This window comes from Tinamus guttatus, unplaced genomic scaffold (genome assembly GCF_059628265.1).
Source record: "Tinamus guttatus ecotype Peru unplaced genomic scaffold, ASM5962826v1 Tinamus_guttatus_pri_ptg000079l, whole genome shotgun sequence".
Taxonomy (NCBI): domain Eukaryota; kingdom Metazoa; phylum Chordata; class Aves; order Tinamiformes; family Tinamidae; genus Tinamus; species Tinamus guttatus.
The window spans coordinates 3123058-3139949 of record NW_028288613.1 but is presented as its reverse complement, the minus strand read 5'-3'; the positions used below and the strand labels follow the sequence as shown (position 1 = coordinate 3139949).

Below are 16892 nucleotides of genomic sequence, written 5' to 3'. Positions count from 1 at the left end.
TTTAAAGAATATTTTCCACCAACTTAGGAATATGTTCTGTTTTTCACACAGGGAAAAGAAAAAAGCAGCATGATTTCTTTTGATTTGTATTTGTAAGGGCTATACCAACACCCCTTTTCACTTCTACAACTCTGTGCTCGTCTAACTCCTCAGCCACAGAGAAGCAGAGAAGCTCAGACCTGGAAGAGAAGAGATATCATTTTTGCAGTCTGAGCATTTCCCTTATACTTGGAAACTGAAGGCATGCTGCCCGTCTATTTATTTTTTATTATTTCAAATATGTTTTAGCTCCAGGAACTTTGTCATTTTTAAAGATATGAAAACACCTGCACTTCAAAATGTTCATGTGGGCAAAAGCAATGTAATATTACAGAGATGCAACAGTCCAGAGGAGACAAATGGACGTCCAGACAGCACTGACAGTAAATTGAGAGAGAATTTGCTCTATATAAATGATGTTTTTAGTGCCAGGTATTTTTGTTCATTCTTCTCTGTAGCTGTGCATTTGGTGCATCCAACGTAACTACTTTCTACAAGCTGTCCAGTTTATGTCAAAATATACACTGAAAATACAATTTTCAGCAATGCAGCACTAAAATTCTTGCAATGAACTAAAGGTCTTTAAATATCAGCCCTTTCCTTCTAGCTGCTTTCCAGAGAAAGAAAACATGCATTGCATCTCTCATTGCCCAAGCAGAGAGTGGCAAGGATGAGGATGTGCTGGCTGATTCCAGGTGTCAATGCTGGGAAGGGAATCAGTAAGTTGCCAGTTTGATGTGCTCTAGGATGCTATTTCTAATGGTAGCTTAACACTGTAATCAGTATCAGACAATTAAACATACATTTCTAGGGATAGAAACCTTAACGTTTATTATTTTCTTCATACTATTTTGGTCCAATGTGTAGAGCATTAGAGTCTTCTACAAATATTCTTAGGAGGTCAGTTTAACAAGTTTGACCCTAATAGCTAAGTTTAGAGGCTCTTCTGTGAAAAGCGTAGATGAAAATTCATGTCCTAACAGTGGAAAATTTTAATGGAAACTCTGGCACTCTAATTTCTGCATCTACAGTGACACTTTGGTAAGAGGCATGCAAAGTATTTTAATACTGCCATGTACCCGAGTGGTGCAATCCCAATAAATGCACTTTTCTACGGAGCAGCCACTTGCTGAATATCTGTTTGGATGGCATTGCTGCTACGCAGCCTTTGTGGGGGCTGAATTCAGCCAAACAAGGCTCTCCATTTGCTAAATAATTTCTGGTATTTACAGTCTGAAACAGCTTCTGGGGGGGAACATGGCCTAGCTAAATTCCGTTGTTTTGAAGATGTGATCACAGAAGTGTGAAATTTTCACAGATGTTCATGAGTCACAGTCTATACTTGGTCTGCCCCAGCTTTTCCCTGAAAACGGGTTTATCGGTTTTGGTTGGAGTGGTTCTTCCCTCCGTGTCCCTGCCCTGAGGACAAGTGGCAATACCAGCCAGCTTCTCTGTTCAGCCACTGGCCCTTGTGCACTCCGGATTAATGGAAGCACTCCGGGCGGATAAGGGCTCTGCAACCCCACACTTTGCTTTTATTCATTTTCGTTTATAAACCCATTCCCAGAGCAGCAAAGTAGCAGAGCAAACAGCATACACTTACCACAAACCCCAGGTATGGAATTTAAAATAGCAAATTAGAGTCCCTAGTTGAAGCTCAAACAAAGGTTTAAACAGATCCCCAAATTTTCTCTGTCCTAACACAACATTAATCATGCTCTAATGTTGTATCAAAGACATACATTTTTTTCCTAGCACAAGCAGCAAATACCACAGTGGGTTTAAGAGTTTGGGGACTTCTCCTGGAAAGAAAGGACAATATTATCATTGCTCCGTGGTGCAAAGACACTCAACACCTCTGTATTCCCCTTCCTCAGCTCTCCACTGGCCCTTAAATTTCAGATGTTTTCTGCAGAACAGAAGGGTCTGCCAAAGCTCTGCTGGCACATGGGTATCTATTGATTATACTTGATTATACATCTATATATCGATTATACATCTATATCACACCATATTCTCTCTCTCACTCTCCATTTTCATGCACTATTTATTAATTCAGCATACGCTCTACTTCATTTTTAACTTAGTTTTCTTTGTTTTCCTTCTGCTTCTGTAGAGGGCAAAGATACCTGTAGCAAGACACAACTGAACCACTTTCCTGTGTGATCACAGTCAAAAAGCCACAAAATCTGAACAAGATGAATATATTTTACTTGTTCCTACTCTCGAGGTGAACAAGGTCAGTTACATTTCTATTACAGACATTTATGCTTTTCAAAAAGTCACTTGCTTTATGTCCCAATACACTGTGCACCAGGTGGCAGAATTGGGCACATGATTTTTTTTCAAGGTTGCAGGGTATGAACTTTGTGCAAGGCGAAGAGCGTCCAAGGTTGAGGAAAATTGGCAATACAAAACAAGTATAGAATAAATTACCTTGACCCTTTAGGTCATATTGGACATAAAACAAAACTTTCTTTGAGGCTTAGAAAGAATACACTTTTTTTTTTCTATTTTTTTTCCATATTTTTCCTTCGATTCAGAGCTGCCGCTCACACTGAGCAAGCCAGTCTCAGTAGCAAGCTGAATTTCTGGTCATCATCATATGGAGTCTTTAAGCACCACTGCAGGATACCCCTGGAAATGTTTCCAGATCCTTGTAATAAAAGGTATTCCCTCATTTCTATCAAAATCTGCACATTCTTTACCAAGCAGTTTGTGTGTTTAGGCACTCTGAAAAAGACATATTATTCCCTTTAATGGCTGAAAAATACAGCTATGAAAATATCAGATCAGTTCTTAACTTTTTATTATGAGCCTTGAGTGAGGCTGATTTATGTGCTAGTAATTTTAAAATGTCTCCTCTGATGTTTGTCTGAAGCACAGGGAAAAGACTTTCTGCAATTCCAGCTAAAGCCACAAAACTGCATACAGCCATCAAAAACAAGAATATTCCTTGTTTTCCAGAGCCAAACAAATAGACTGAGCCAAACAATGGAGACAAAAACTGACTCAGACCACATGCAGAACGGCCGCACGTACGACTCAAATTATGGGTATTTGTTCAATGTGCCCATGCCAGAAATATCTTAAAATGCCAAATTGCTGACGTATACTGCAAGACCAAAGATTCTGCAATAAGAGCATTAATCATATCTATTAAAAATAATCATCTAAAATTGGAATACCTTTAGCAAGTACAAAATCAAGAAAGAAAACAAGACAATAAAGAAGACACCTTTAAGACACCTGACCCAATAAAGAAGACACCTTTAAAGTACTTTAGTTTAACTACTTTTGCATTTCCACTTGAACGTATTTTATCAAAACTGTATGATTGCAAGAAAATCATTGCACAAGTATAAAATTGTTTTATCATGATACAATTACTTCCCTTAAACACCATCACATGTGCAATTATCTTACCTTAATCTGGTCAAGAATTAAATAGAGTTTAGGACATATACCTGTTGTAGGATCAGGATCCTGGCTGGTATCACAGTATTTTACCAAAGTGAGGGAAAAAGGGGAAAAAAAAAAAAAAAAGCATCCACTGGATCAATATCAATGTCTCGTATGAGAAGCCTGTGTGTAGTCTATAAGAAGACTATACTACGGCACCAAAGCCTGCCATTGTATGGAAACAATAACTTGGTTTCTAATTAGGTAGCAAATTAAAAATTTAGTGGAAATATGAAAAAAAAAAAAATCCTTCATCCATTTGTTTAGCTCCAAAGCAGCAATCTTTGCAAAGACTGTAAAAGAGTTCTCAGTGCTGATGCACCATTAACTTTTAATCAATCACCTCTACTGTAGTCACATCCTTTGCTACATAGTAAATCTGTCACACTTGAGAGGACAGAAATAGTTTTTTTCTGGCCTGTGCTGCCTACTGCCAATGCACTTTTTAATCTAATTTAAGCTCTAGCATTGACCAGACTGTCCTAAGAAGTGGAAAGGGTGCTGGATAGGATCTTGAAACAGACGCGTTATCTTCATTTATGAAGCAATCCAAAGCTTAACACAAATCAATCAGAGAGGAAGATAAGAGCACTTGCCCAGTTCGTGGGTTTTTTGAGTAGATTGGGGTTTCCATTGATTTAGCTTTCTGACTTCACTTTTTGTGGGTGCAAGTGAGCACCAGAGTTTGGTGATAAAGTAGTACCTGCCATCCTTCTAGGCAGCCCGTCATTTATGATCTTAGCTTTAAGTCAAAATGATATCTTTAACAAAATAACTTTCATTTTTTCATTATTAAAATTAAAAATGTGTATTTTGCAACAAAACGTTTACTAGTAATAGCCTGTATCTGCAGTGAGATGGGGGGGGGGGGAATGCTTCAGGACAATCTTTCTTAAAATCACTTCTTCCCTGCTGATTTGTGAAAAACTAATCCTTGCCAGTTTTAAATCTTCCCAAAGAACACACTGCTAATCAGAAGTGACATTAGCTTTTGCTTCCCCTGCATAAAGACAAACACAGAATTACACACACACCTTCATGTGTAAAGAGGAAAAACCCCAAAGGAGAGCTGAGCATTACAGCAGGGATGGCCAAGAAAACAATCATTCAAAAATGAGAAGAGAGGCCAAAATTTGCTTAAATCAGCCCCTTCCAGTTAACATCCCTGTTCTTGTAGCAGGAGAAATTAGTTGCCCAATAGAAGGAGGAATCACCAAGGTGGCACGAATGAATATTCAACATTAAGAGAGTTTATTTATGTGTTCCACCCACAGTTGTCACCATGTGCTGGCTGGCCTCAGCTCCTCCCTCCTCTAGGTTGCACATCTGGGCTAAATACTTGACCTATATAGGGAGCCTGTGACAGGAAATACCTAAAACCAATCCAACTTGTTTTTCAAACCTTTTATAAAGTGTAAGTCTCAGTGTTATAAAGACACGGTGTATCTGATCTAGCGGTAAGTTTAGACAGTTGTACGTTTTTTCTTAAAAACACATCTGTTGTTATTGTTTCATATGAAATAATAAGAAGAGTGGAAAGAAAACAAACACTCCTCATAAAGCATAGAAATCCTCTTAGTGCCTGGAGCTATTGCTCAGACATGATTTCAGAAGAAATCTGTGTGGTTACAATTAACCTGGTTTCAAACTCTGTCCTCCTTCCCAGCCCTTAAAGAGGAACCAGTCTGCATTTTCTTGAGCACAGTAAAAGAAAGAATAAGTTTAGTTGGTTTACTTTGCTTTTTACTTAGTTACTGTTTTTAAAGGATTTTAATGGTTTGTTGATTCAGGCTCAGCCTTACACAGTGCTTAAAAAGTCAGAAGTAGTTTGTACATTTTAGCCCAGTGAAAAACTGCTCAAGTGAGGGACTGAATACAGTGGCCAAGTGCACACAGAAAATATCCAAAAGTCCTGAAAAGGAAAAGATTTAGAAACTTATAACACAACTTGCTCCTTTCCCTTAAAGCACCCTAAATCCAAGCTGATGCACCCATAAAAATCTCCCATGGAGACTAATCAAACGTTTGAAAGTTCAGAACAACAGGAAGTACAGCTTCAAGAAACAACTAAATCTCTTATAGTTAAGGAGATTTAAAAAAAAAAAGACAAGGTTTGAAATGTGACTTAAATAAGTAAATAATAAAAATAATAAATAAATAAATAAATAAATAATAGAAAGTAAGTTGCTGGGGTGTAAGCAATAGGTGCAGGGGGAACAGCTTCCCAGGGAGCAGGTCCTTGACACAGGATTGGTCCCACAAAACCCATCACACTAGAGGAGCCCTACTGGAAAATGCACCAAAGATGAAGAAATCTAAGCACAGAGCCTAGTTTGCACGGTCGGTTAACTATTCCTTAAAGTCATTTCTGACAAGGACATGATTTTTAAGGAGCTCAGAGGATGCACAAACACTCTGCGGTCAGGCTCCGTCTTTCCCACGTTTCACCAGCTGTTCATTGCGGGTTGCCTTGGCCAAGCTGCCTGAAGGATTTCAACCTTCTCAGCCTTCAGATGCCCATTGTGGAGATGTTCTTCCCGCATGCCCAAATCCTTCCATTTCACCTCCTCCTGTAGACCTGCCTTCAAGTTAGTGATGGGGGAGCCAACTTGGAGTACTTTTAGTACTAAACTAAACAGGAAAAAATAAAAAAATTGCCTCAAGCCCAAGTAGCACCAGAGCTCTGTGTTTTTAGAAGCTCAGTTAATACCTCTTAAATTTTAAGTGCTCAGCATTTTCACAAGCCTCTAAACTTCCTGTCTGCAGAAAGTGGATCGCTAAAAATATCGTGAGAATGGCCTGGCTCTCCGTATTTCAGAGGAGAGAACTGGAGGTTCAGCAGGGAAGCTCTCATGAAGCTTCCAGCTCCATGGCACCGAGCAAAGGAGCTGAGTCAAAGAGTGGGCAACTCTCCAAGTCAAATGACTGAGTGTTTGGAGGTCCCTCCACCTCGTTCCAGCTTCCTGTGAGCTTGTTGCTTTGTGCAGTTTGCAAAAGATTCCCAACGTTCATTCTGTCTAAACATCTTTTCTGCTTCAACCCTGGTCCAGCAAAGGCTCATAACAACAAACTAAGCATGAGAGGTCTCAGTGAAGCCAAGCTACATGTATCAGAAACTTCAGAGGTTTTATGTGAGTTCCCAGCAAGTTCAAAACTGCATGCATGCTAAAAAGCTACATGCATGCTTGCTGGAGGCTGAAAGCCCAAAGATTCATGCTGAAGAGATATAGTTACCTGCAGACCCAACAAGGACTGCTCAGGAAGCCACTCAAATTAACCCAGACACCTACCAGTTGCTCACTGAGGTCTGACATTCTCCACCTGAAGAATACTCTTCTGCTACCAACAGCATATGTTGTCAACAACAGAGTCTACATCTCTGCTGCAGAGCATCGCTGGGCAGGACATGATTTGTGATTTATCACTAACCTAGGTGTTGCCTTGGAGAGCTCATCCTCCTTCCAGCCACTCTAGCGGGAAGTATCTAGTAAGTACAGGCATTCTTCACCTTGGAAAGAATGGTGTGTGTGAGGTGGAGTGGGAAAAACTTCAACGCAAGCTTCCCTGACTGCAAAGAAATGCTTGTTCAGCTTGCTAACAGGTGAGAAACAGAACCTAATTCAGCATTATGGAATAAAAATACAGAAAGCATTTCCGGAGGAATAGTTTTGTAGTATTTTCTCTCTCTTTTCAAAGGCCTTCATGGCATTTTAGCCGCATAACTCCCATACTAGCATTTTTTACCATATTTTGAAAAGCTTCCCATGCTATTCCTTTTGTAGAAGTATGAGAGGTTTTCTGAAATGTCACTATGATTGGTATTTGGTGTTCAAATACCCCAAAAATCCCAAACATTATTTGTTGCTTGCTTATTTTTAACAATACCAAATATTTCACGCTCATCTGCAGCATTTCACATTGCATATGCTACTAGCCTTGGTTGTGGCCTGCAGTATTTGTGTTAAAGTCAAAATGAGGGATAGGGGTGATGGTGGTGGTGGAAGAAAGTGCTTACACAGATCTAAAATCAGCCCCTTAAAGATACTTTTCCCTTTGCTTGATGTTTTAGGAGGACCCTGACAGAAGAGCAGAGCCATAAAGCTGTCACCATAAAACAAGGTATCTCTGAAGAGTTCCCAGTTGGGCATAAAGGACCATGGTACTATGCTCTGTGTCCAGTATGCCAAGCTCTGCTCAAAAACATGGCCACCAGCGAAAATAAAGGCATGGGGTGTCTTTTTATCTCTTGTCAAGCAATTATCTGGATGGCTAAACTGCTCTCATTGCTGACATGAACTCTCACCCCACCAGGATTGTTGAACATTGCCAGAACATTGTTGAATATTGCTGAATATCAAGCGGCAGAGATGCTCTCAGCCAGAGTTCTTGAAGCTATTTCACTTTCCATAAGGTCAGAAGGGCTGAATGATAGCTGAAGAACAAAGACGAGCATGATTCTCAAACTTAAGTATTAGGGTAATAAAAGTGCTGGTCTGATTATTATTTTAGTATTTTAACTCCCAAGGGATGCAGTACTGAAAGACCAACTGTACTACTAGCCACCACTATCAAAATCTAGGGATCAAAATGTAGGGATCTTTCTTGTGTGAACTCTTGGATGCCGCAGCATATTCCCAGATACATTATCTTACTAATGCATGTGTAAAAGCAGCAGCAGAACTATATATTTACTGTGAAGCAGCGCTGTATGCTTACAGTATCCTCATACTGTAAATGACCAGAAGTAAATAGCAGATTAATTCTGTGTGCAAGTATTTTCACCACAAAATCAACAATTCATCTGCACCCATAATCAATAGTTGCTGCAAGTCATTACAGTCTTCCGAAGCTTGCTAGGTTTTATGCAAACTCCTGGAATATCAGGTCAACCACAGTGGACACGAATCCACCACACAGGAACCACAGCTATGATCGTCCTATTGCCCTTCGACTGACCTGGCCACACCAAGTCAACGCAGTCACTTTGTGGTAACACAGTGCAAATCCTTGCCTCAGCAGAACAGGACTATTTAAGTCAAGAAGAGGACTTAAATACCTATCAATGAACTCTCAAAAAAATTCTTTGCAATTTAACTCAAACAGGACTAGAGGGAGTATCAGCTAAAACCAATTTTCTAAAGATGCTTTATATGATCTTAGCACACTTCCACTGACGTCTGCATAGGCACTTTGACTCTGAGTCACCATCTGGCATATTTTCATTCTTCTTCTTGTTTTTCTCACCTTTCTGTTACCATTTTTAACTATGGGTAGAAAAGAGAAACAGCTTTACTTTCACACTGCCAACTTGATTTAGCATTGGATAGTGATGAAGAATAAGATTGTGCTCAAACCCTTCCATCACATACAGCATATGTTTAGAATATCTTGTTATTCCATGTACCAGAACTATAAAGCTTTAGGTAAGTGGGATCATAAATATTCCTTTTGCATTTATTTGCAAAATCAGTTTTGCAGTATATGCATTAATCAGGACACCAAGCCATCTCTTAAGGCAGCTCCCAGGTACGTGATGTATTACGAACATTAATCACTGTTTTTTCTCTGCATTTGATCTAAATAAAGGTCATGAAGTATTTTGCATGTGTAATCACTGAAATTTAAACAGGAGATGATATCAGCTATGTTGCAGCTTTTCTTGTTTGTTTTCTTTGAGTATCCAAAAAAAAGCATGAAAGGCATGTGTTCATATATGTTTTTCTCAGAAGAAAGGCACTACCACAAGACGTAATGAGTGTACAGTGCTTTCTAAACCAGAGGCCTAGAAAGAAGGCCAGACCTGATGCACCCTTTGTACATAAAATAAGCACAAGCAACTTCTATGTGTGAACGTCACAAACAAACTGTACTGCACTGTAACACTGTGCTGAAATGACTGAATTGAAACAAGACTACCCTTTTGGTAGTCTGCTATAACAAAGACAATGAACCGGTCAAGGCTTACAAATCAGAAGAAATCAGACACTGAAAATAAAATAAAATTAAAGAAATTACTGCTTCTCCACCATATCTTCAACTTCCAATATTTCATCTTTTTGATAGAGTCTAATTCACACAACTGAAGTCTTCCTTCCAAAAACCAAAAGACATAACAAATTTGAATGTGAAATACTGAGCTAACAAGTCCACTAAACAGAGAATAACATTAAAAGATAATAACAAATTCAAATAACAAGTGATCTGTAGTGTGTTGGTGCTTCTGAAACAGGTCTAAGGTTCATACTACTAAAATATGTTCACTGCAGCTTTTCTTCTCTTAAAGAGGTATTTTTCTCACCTCAGAAACTAATATGAGACCAGAGAAGACTGCTGGGAAAATTATGGTGGAAAAAAATATAAAAAGTTTGCCTATTGTATATGAACACGTAATGCCATTACATTGTTTACTGAAACCGTAGGTAGCGAAAAACAATAATCTGAAAGGATTTTGGTGACAGACACTGTTGTTTATTCATCCTTAATCATCCTTTGGTCTCGTTCAGTGTGGCGTGCTTTAAAGATGAGCTCTTAAAAGGAATACTTGTGTTGTGTTTTATTCTTCTATTTGTAGATATGTCGTGGAGACCTAGAAGCTTGTAGATGAAAGAAAGCTCATTAAAAGCCACATGTTTTCATCTTTGCTTGTTAAACATCTGGCAAAAAGGACATTAAAATTTGTGGGACATCTTCCAAGGAGAATTTAGGGCCAATGTGTTGGTTATTAAAAGGTACTTGTGTAAAAAGTGCAGGCAAAAGTTTTAAAACTACCTCTATGTGCTGCGTCAAAGGACTGTTCCTCTTCCTCTAGACTTCTCAAGATGGGAATCTTCTCAAGGTTTAAGAGAGAGGATGCTAAACAGACCAGATAGCAAGAACACGTAATGCTTTTTCTTCCTAGTAGCTACAAGGGTACTTGTATCACTGAATAGGTCTCACTTAAATATCAGCCAACACACATTTACCAACAGTCTTTATTACACCCTCTGAATCTTGATTCAGTTCCCTAACCTAAAAGTTTGTTTCCCGATCTATCTGAATTATTGTTGTGTTCCAACAATTCCCTGTTTCCCTTCATACCTGCCACTCTAAGCTCACTGAATTCATTGTCCGAAGCACTCCTGGTGTTGCTCTCTTCCAGACTCATGCTAGCCTCTGGCCCAACCTGACTTTTGGCCCTTGCATACTACTAAAATGCATCTTGCCAAAGTTTCTAATGACTTCTTCCTAGCCAGAACTCTGAGACGTTACTCTATCTTCAACTTGTCAGCAAAGTTCAATACTCAAAAGACTCAAAATACTCAAAAGTCTTCAGAAGTTTTATGAAAACTTTTACTACTGTGGCATTTCCTCCCTCCTAGATTTCCTTCTAACTGAGTCCTTCTTTGATGTGGCAATTGGAGAATCTCCTTTTGCCACTTCAGATCCCTGGGAGACTTTTGCAGGGCTTGGTTTTGAATCCCACCCCTTCTCCCTTTCTGTCTGCTCTGGGTAATCCCAATTAAACCCAGAATTTTGTCATAGCTGATTGACAGACTATCCCTCCACCCTACATCTCCTTCAATTCTAGTAGAAACCTGGCATATTTCTGTGGCCTCTTATGTATCAGCTCTGTATCTTATCTATCAACTAAATCTCAACCTTTCACTTTGTCTTATATCTTGTTCATAGTGAACAAAATTGTGCAACTGTCAGTTAGTTCAATAAACATTCAATCATATTCCACAAGTACAAATATATATAAGGCAAGCAAACCCTGGCACATCTAAAGACTCAAGAGTTTCAACAAGCTTAGGGAAGGTCTCAGATAAAGGATGTAATAGATGATAACTAGTACATGTACACTTTGGATTGGCTTAGAGTTCAAGCACTGAAAGATCTGTGAAATATGAAATAGGTGTATACTAAAAACCACCCTGAGCACTGGCATATAAATGAACATGATTCCTTAATTTTCACATACAGAAATATTTTAGGACTAGAACAAGAAGCACTGTAGTGAATATAAATGTGGTCAGAGCCTAATTCCCTCAGTGTGGAGCTACTGACGCTAATAGATGTGGGCATCTATCAGGTGAGAGGCAGCACCTCTCAGGACCATGTCCTTCAAGTGTCCTGTCATCACACCGTAGGTCAAATGACAAGTAATGAAGCAAAGTCACAGAGAAGGCATGGGTAACGACCCCGTATTTTCATTTATTTTAATTGATACTCATTCATTTGAGCTACCAAACTGGGTCAGTACCTTACAGTAAATAGCAGCTTGGTTCATTCTTCCCAAGGAAGATAAATAGTATCAGATTAAGGAAAGCTATAGGAATGTGATACTTTGGCACACACAGTATGATGCTAGGCATAAAAAGAGATATGGAACAGAACTGGGTCACCTCAATGTTTTTAATGTTGCATTTCTAAAGCCATTGCAAAGTTTCACAGAAAAGCAATAGAAGTATGCAAAAGTTTGTAATTAGGGATTTTAATTGCAGTAGGTTCAGCAGCAGTAGAAGAGGAAGTGGAAGCTGTTCATGCACGGCACATAACATAGAGCAAATATGCAGCATTAAGCAGCACAGATGGGGACCATGGACTCGTAAACCTCTCACCAGTAAATTTTTGCCTATATGTAGGCAATGTCCCAAAGCCATCTCTAGGGCTCTGCCTTACAGATGGCCACTGAGAAGACCTATATTAACCTCTATTAAGGGCCTCACAAATGAAAAACATTGAATTTAATGAAACTCTTTCCACTGATTTGAACAGACTTTGAATCAAGGCCTAAAAAAGCAAGGATGGAATTAGAAAATGGAAGTACAGCTGGAAAGAGATCTGCTAATCCAGCTGTTTACCTTCCAAGGGTGACCTGGTGCTTTTTGATTTAAGGGGCAAGAAGGCAGGCTGATGCGTCTCACTGTTACTTGATTCAAGTATTTGCAAATACTGACTTTAACAATATGTTAAAAATTGCAACCCCACTAGCATCCACAGGATTTGTTCCTAGGTTAAAATTTCACAGTTTGAAAATACCTGTATTCTCACATTTACAGCAATTAGCTTGAACAAATCAAGCCAATGTCATCTGTAACATGCAGACTCCTATGTTTGATTTCAGCTTTGATACAGAGCTGATCAGTACCGGCTGCTCAGCCAAAGGGCAGATCACACATTCCTGTTCCTTCGCTTTCTTCATTCCAGTTTGGAGCCAGCCTATTGTTTGCTACAACAACTAATTAATCCAGCATGCCTCAGCTTCCAACGAGCCTCACAGAAGACAGGCTCTTGTATTTACTACATGTCCATTAAATTAATCCCAATTCTGGGTACGTGTACAAATGCATAAATATATACACATGTACACAATACACAAGTCACATATGTATTTACAAAGCTATATTCATTGTTACTATTTGTGGTCATCTATTTAGGAGCCACTTTTACTATTTCTAGCTGTCCTTAACAGGCCAAATGTGAGTAATCATAGGTAGGTATTACCTATAATTTAGGCACTTCTGCACCAGGCCAGATTTTCCAGTATTTATTTTAAACTGATTCCAAGCGACATGGCCCCAGACATCGGTGTTCCTGCACTGGCTGCAATTTTACATGCAAACTGCACAGCTGCTGGGCTGCTGCACGGGGCCCTTGCCTGCTCTGGGGAAAGCAGAGAGAAAATTTTATATATTAGAGACAGAACTTCCAGCACTGTCTGCAGTTAAAACTGCCTGAAACTTCCTGTTAAAAGACTCCTGTTTTCAGTTACTTAAGTCTTAAAGGGTAACCATTCTCTTTGCTAAGGGTTTATTATGATTTATTATGGCTATTTCAGTTAAAATATTTCAACTGCTCCCAAGGGAATACACTGCTTTTCACTCATAAAAATTAGCCTAACATCCGTCTTGCTGGATACCAAGCCTCCATTCTTGGTCTAAGGATGAAAAGTTTAGTCGAGGGGATCAGTTACTGCTTGTACCTCTGGCTATTTTGGCAAAGAAATCATGGGCTTGATGACACCAAAACCCTTAAAAGTTCTATTGCACATGTTGGCTAAGTTTGGGGATTGGCTGCTCACCTGGCTCCAAAGAGCTCGGGAACAGAGTGGCTTTTGGTGGTATGTCATGAACTTCATTGGCCATGGTCATGGTCTTGCCCAGAAGAGGAAAGCGAGGATAGAAATTTACCTGGCTGAAAGTAGAAGAAAAAGCCCTCTCTGGACTAGGTGATTGAAGATGTGGTTGAAGATTAAAGGTAATAAATTGGAAGATGAGTCCTGCATGTGACTCAGTCGGTGGGCACATGATGACGTGTTTGGAGGGAGGAAGGTTTGAGGAGTCGTGGGCTTCTTAAATTCCTATATAAAGGAATGTAAAAGAATGCGATTCCATTTGTAAAACCAAAGAATCTTGGTTTGGAAATGGCCAAAATCAGACTGTTCCCTCAGGGGGCCAGAAGTACAAAATAATTTAAATTTTGTGCTACTCTACTCACAGTGCCTAAAAATCAATAAATAAATACATAATGGAAAGAAGGAAAAAAATAAAAAAGAAAAGGAGCAATAAAAAGGGAAAAGAAAAAAAAGGAAAAGAAAGAAAAAAGAGAATTCCTCAGCGGGGAATTCTCCCCAGGGAAGACTGCGTAGGAAATGCCGGTGAAAATGTGTTTTGTCCAGCTGAGCTTTATGGCTGTATGGCAGCAATATGGCTCTTGGCATTGCACCTGTGTGCAAATACAGCCAAACCCCAAGTGCAGACGAGGCACCTCCTGCGAGCAACCCATCAAAAATCATGACTTCTTATAATCATTTCTTATTATGAGACTTCAGATCTTTGCCAAACAGAAGATAACTGATTTCTATGGGTCTTCGCCTTGCAGCCACAATTCTACATTGACCACCTGCTTGAGGTAACGGGGAAAAGTTAACGTCACTACACAACCCCGACTCTATTTTGCTCTATTTTGCTGTACTGCTTGCGTTAGTTTGCAAAGTTTGTGCCACAGCTGTTAGCATTAAAAGATTCCTTCTGAAGTAAACTGGAGCTCAGCCTCAGGGCAATGGGGCTTGGCCCCTGACTTTACAACTCTGAGGTTTATTACATGGGCTAAACTTACTTCAAAATGTCCCAAAACAGTAAAGCGCTTACCGCACATTCGGAGAGCACAGGAAAAACGACTCTTATTTCAGGGTGGTGCAAGCAGCTCTTAATGGAAGCAACTGCACTGTAATAACTCATCAAGTCTTTGCAGATTTTAACAATTGCGTGTTTCCATACAATAAAACTCAGACAATAGAAAGAAGAAATTAAGGGCTGCCCTGTTTTAAATGTATTTTTATTGCTACTTCATTCCTGTATTTAACAGGTCACTAATTAAACTGAGTCTGCTACAGCTCAGTCTTTTACAGGGAAGCTCTTTGTGTATCTTCCTCTGGAGGGATTTAAAGTGAAATATCAATGTAATTCACAAGTTCATAAGCAAAATTTATTTGGAAGACTTTCTTAGATTAAAATGACAGGGAATAAAACAAAGTGTCACAACATACAGCCAGCTCTTAATACAAAATCTGCTGCCTTCATCTGCTTATAGAACTGTGGCTTTAACAGCGAGTCAGTGGACAGGTGTAGTTAAGAAGGAAAAGTCCACACACCAGCTAGAGCTCAGCATAATTTATACATTAGCTCTCTCCAATCTCTTTGCTTGATGAGGAAGGGTTTAAAAATGCCTATGTAACTGCAGAGGATCCAATCTGTGGGATATTAAAAATTAACATGTTGTCATCATCATCCCCACATGCACCCTGGCTGTTACTATTACCAAGTCTATCATTAGCTGGATATTCATGCTAAAAGTCACAGTCAGAAAGAGATTCAGCAGATCCCAAGTTCTGCAGGAGGAGGTGGAAAGTTACCTGGTGGTGGTTCGAGAATAGGTTTTCCTTTTTTGCTGCTTTTCTTCGGTTTTAACTCTTTCCTGCTTGGTTTGAACCTTGGATGCTCCTCCTCCGTGTCGGCAGCACGGTGCGTTCCTTCCTCCCCAGGCTGCTCCGTGAAAGGGGAATAGTCTTCACCGGGATACGGAAAGGAGTAATAGTGATCCCTGTTGCTAATCTCCTGCAGGTAGTAATCCTGATCCTCCATGGGCAGAGCCCGGCACGAATTCCACAGCAGAACCATCCCAAAGGCACAGAGACCAAGGCAGAGCAGGGAGCAGGAGCGGCTCCAGCAAAGGGCAATCATTACTGCTTTAATCTCCCTTGCAAGTCCCAGGATTTTATTGGGAAACAGGGAAAATAGGAGCCCTGGCAGCTGGCAAATCCCCTGCGCACGGGGAGGGATGCGGAAGCCTGTGCACGGTGCGTGCTCCCGCTTTGGGCTAGTTTGCAAAAGTTGCAAGGAGAGCCCGGGACAGAGGGCTGGGAGGGAGGGGGCAGCAGCGGGATGCATGTGATCCCGGGATGCAGCAGCCAGACACACACACAGCCCCGTGCAGGGACGCGGAGCCGTCGCTGCCTGGCAGGTGTGCACCCCCTCCGGCACCGCTGCTTCTGTTCCCCTCTTTTTTTCCCTTTTTTTCTTTTTTTTTTCTCCTTTTTTTTTTTTTTTCTTTTTTTTCCTTCCAAAAGCACAGACTGACGGGACAATTCATGCCAGCCTTCCGGCACGCTGCTGCCTTCTGCTTGGGCACTGAGCATTTGAGTACAAGCACAAGTTTTGTGTCTGCATCAGCACATCCTCATATATATATATATATATATATATATATATATATAGCTTTTCACAAATGTAGTATCACTTTCTAGCAATGAAACAAGCTCAGTCTTCCTTCTTTCCCAATAGTCTGACTAAATGCAGAGCACACGCCAGTGCTTAAAATGCGTCTCCTAGGGGTAACTGTCCCCAGGCCAGCTGAAACCCAAGAAGGACACATTTCATCAGCAGATCTTTTTCTCTCTCTCCTCTTTTTTTTCTTTATTTTTTTGAAAGGATCATGATTTTTTCTCTCTGAAACATCTTTGAAACATATTAGGATGTACTGTGCTACCAGCTGCACATGTGCATCCCCGGTGCGGTTAATGAGACCGATTTGAAAATAAAACCTTATCTGTCATATTTTGCATGCCTCTAAAATAACCCATAGCACTGGAGGGAATACCCAGCAATTGGCTTGTATGAAATAGGCATTTTTATCCTTCCTACTGTGCTGAAAGTACCAGGTTATATTTTCATCATGTGTATAGTATTCCTTGTGTTGCCAGCTAACAGAAAATACTACACGTCCTCCCATCCACTCAGCAATCTGCCCTTGCAACCACAGCTCAGGTGTGCTGCTCATTACCTTACTGAATAAATTCATAACTCAGCAATTACACTTTTCGGTCTGTTTGGGGTGCAGATTACGGGTAA

At 40.1% G+C, this 16892-nt stretch overlaps 1 protein-coding gene across 1 annotated transcript in view; it reads right to left on the bottom strand.

The window, feature by feature from the left end:
• The window catches only part of CPXM2 (carboxypeptidase X, M14 family member 2), a 65630-nt gene extending 49880 nt beyond the window's left edge, over positions 1–15750 (bottom strand). The window contains exon 1 of the mRNA XM_010223485.2: positions 15398–15750. Within this exon, the coding sequence (XP_010221787.2) occupies positions 15398–15725 (328 nt within the window). The 5' untranslated portion in view covers positions 15726–15750. The remainder of the gene's footprint in view (positions 1–15397) is intronic.
• Positions 15751–16892: the final 1142 nt, after the last annotated feature.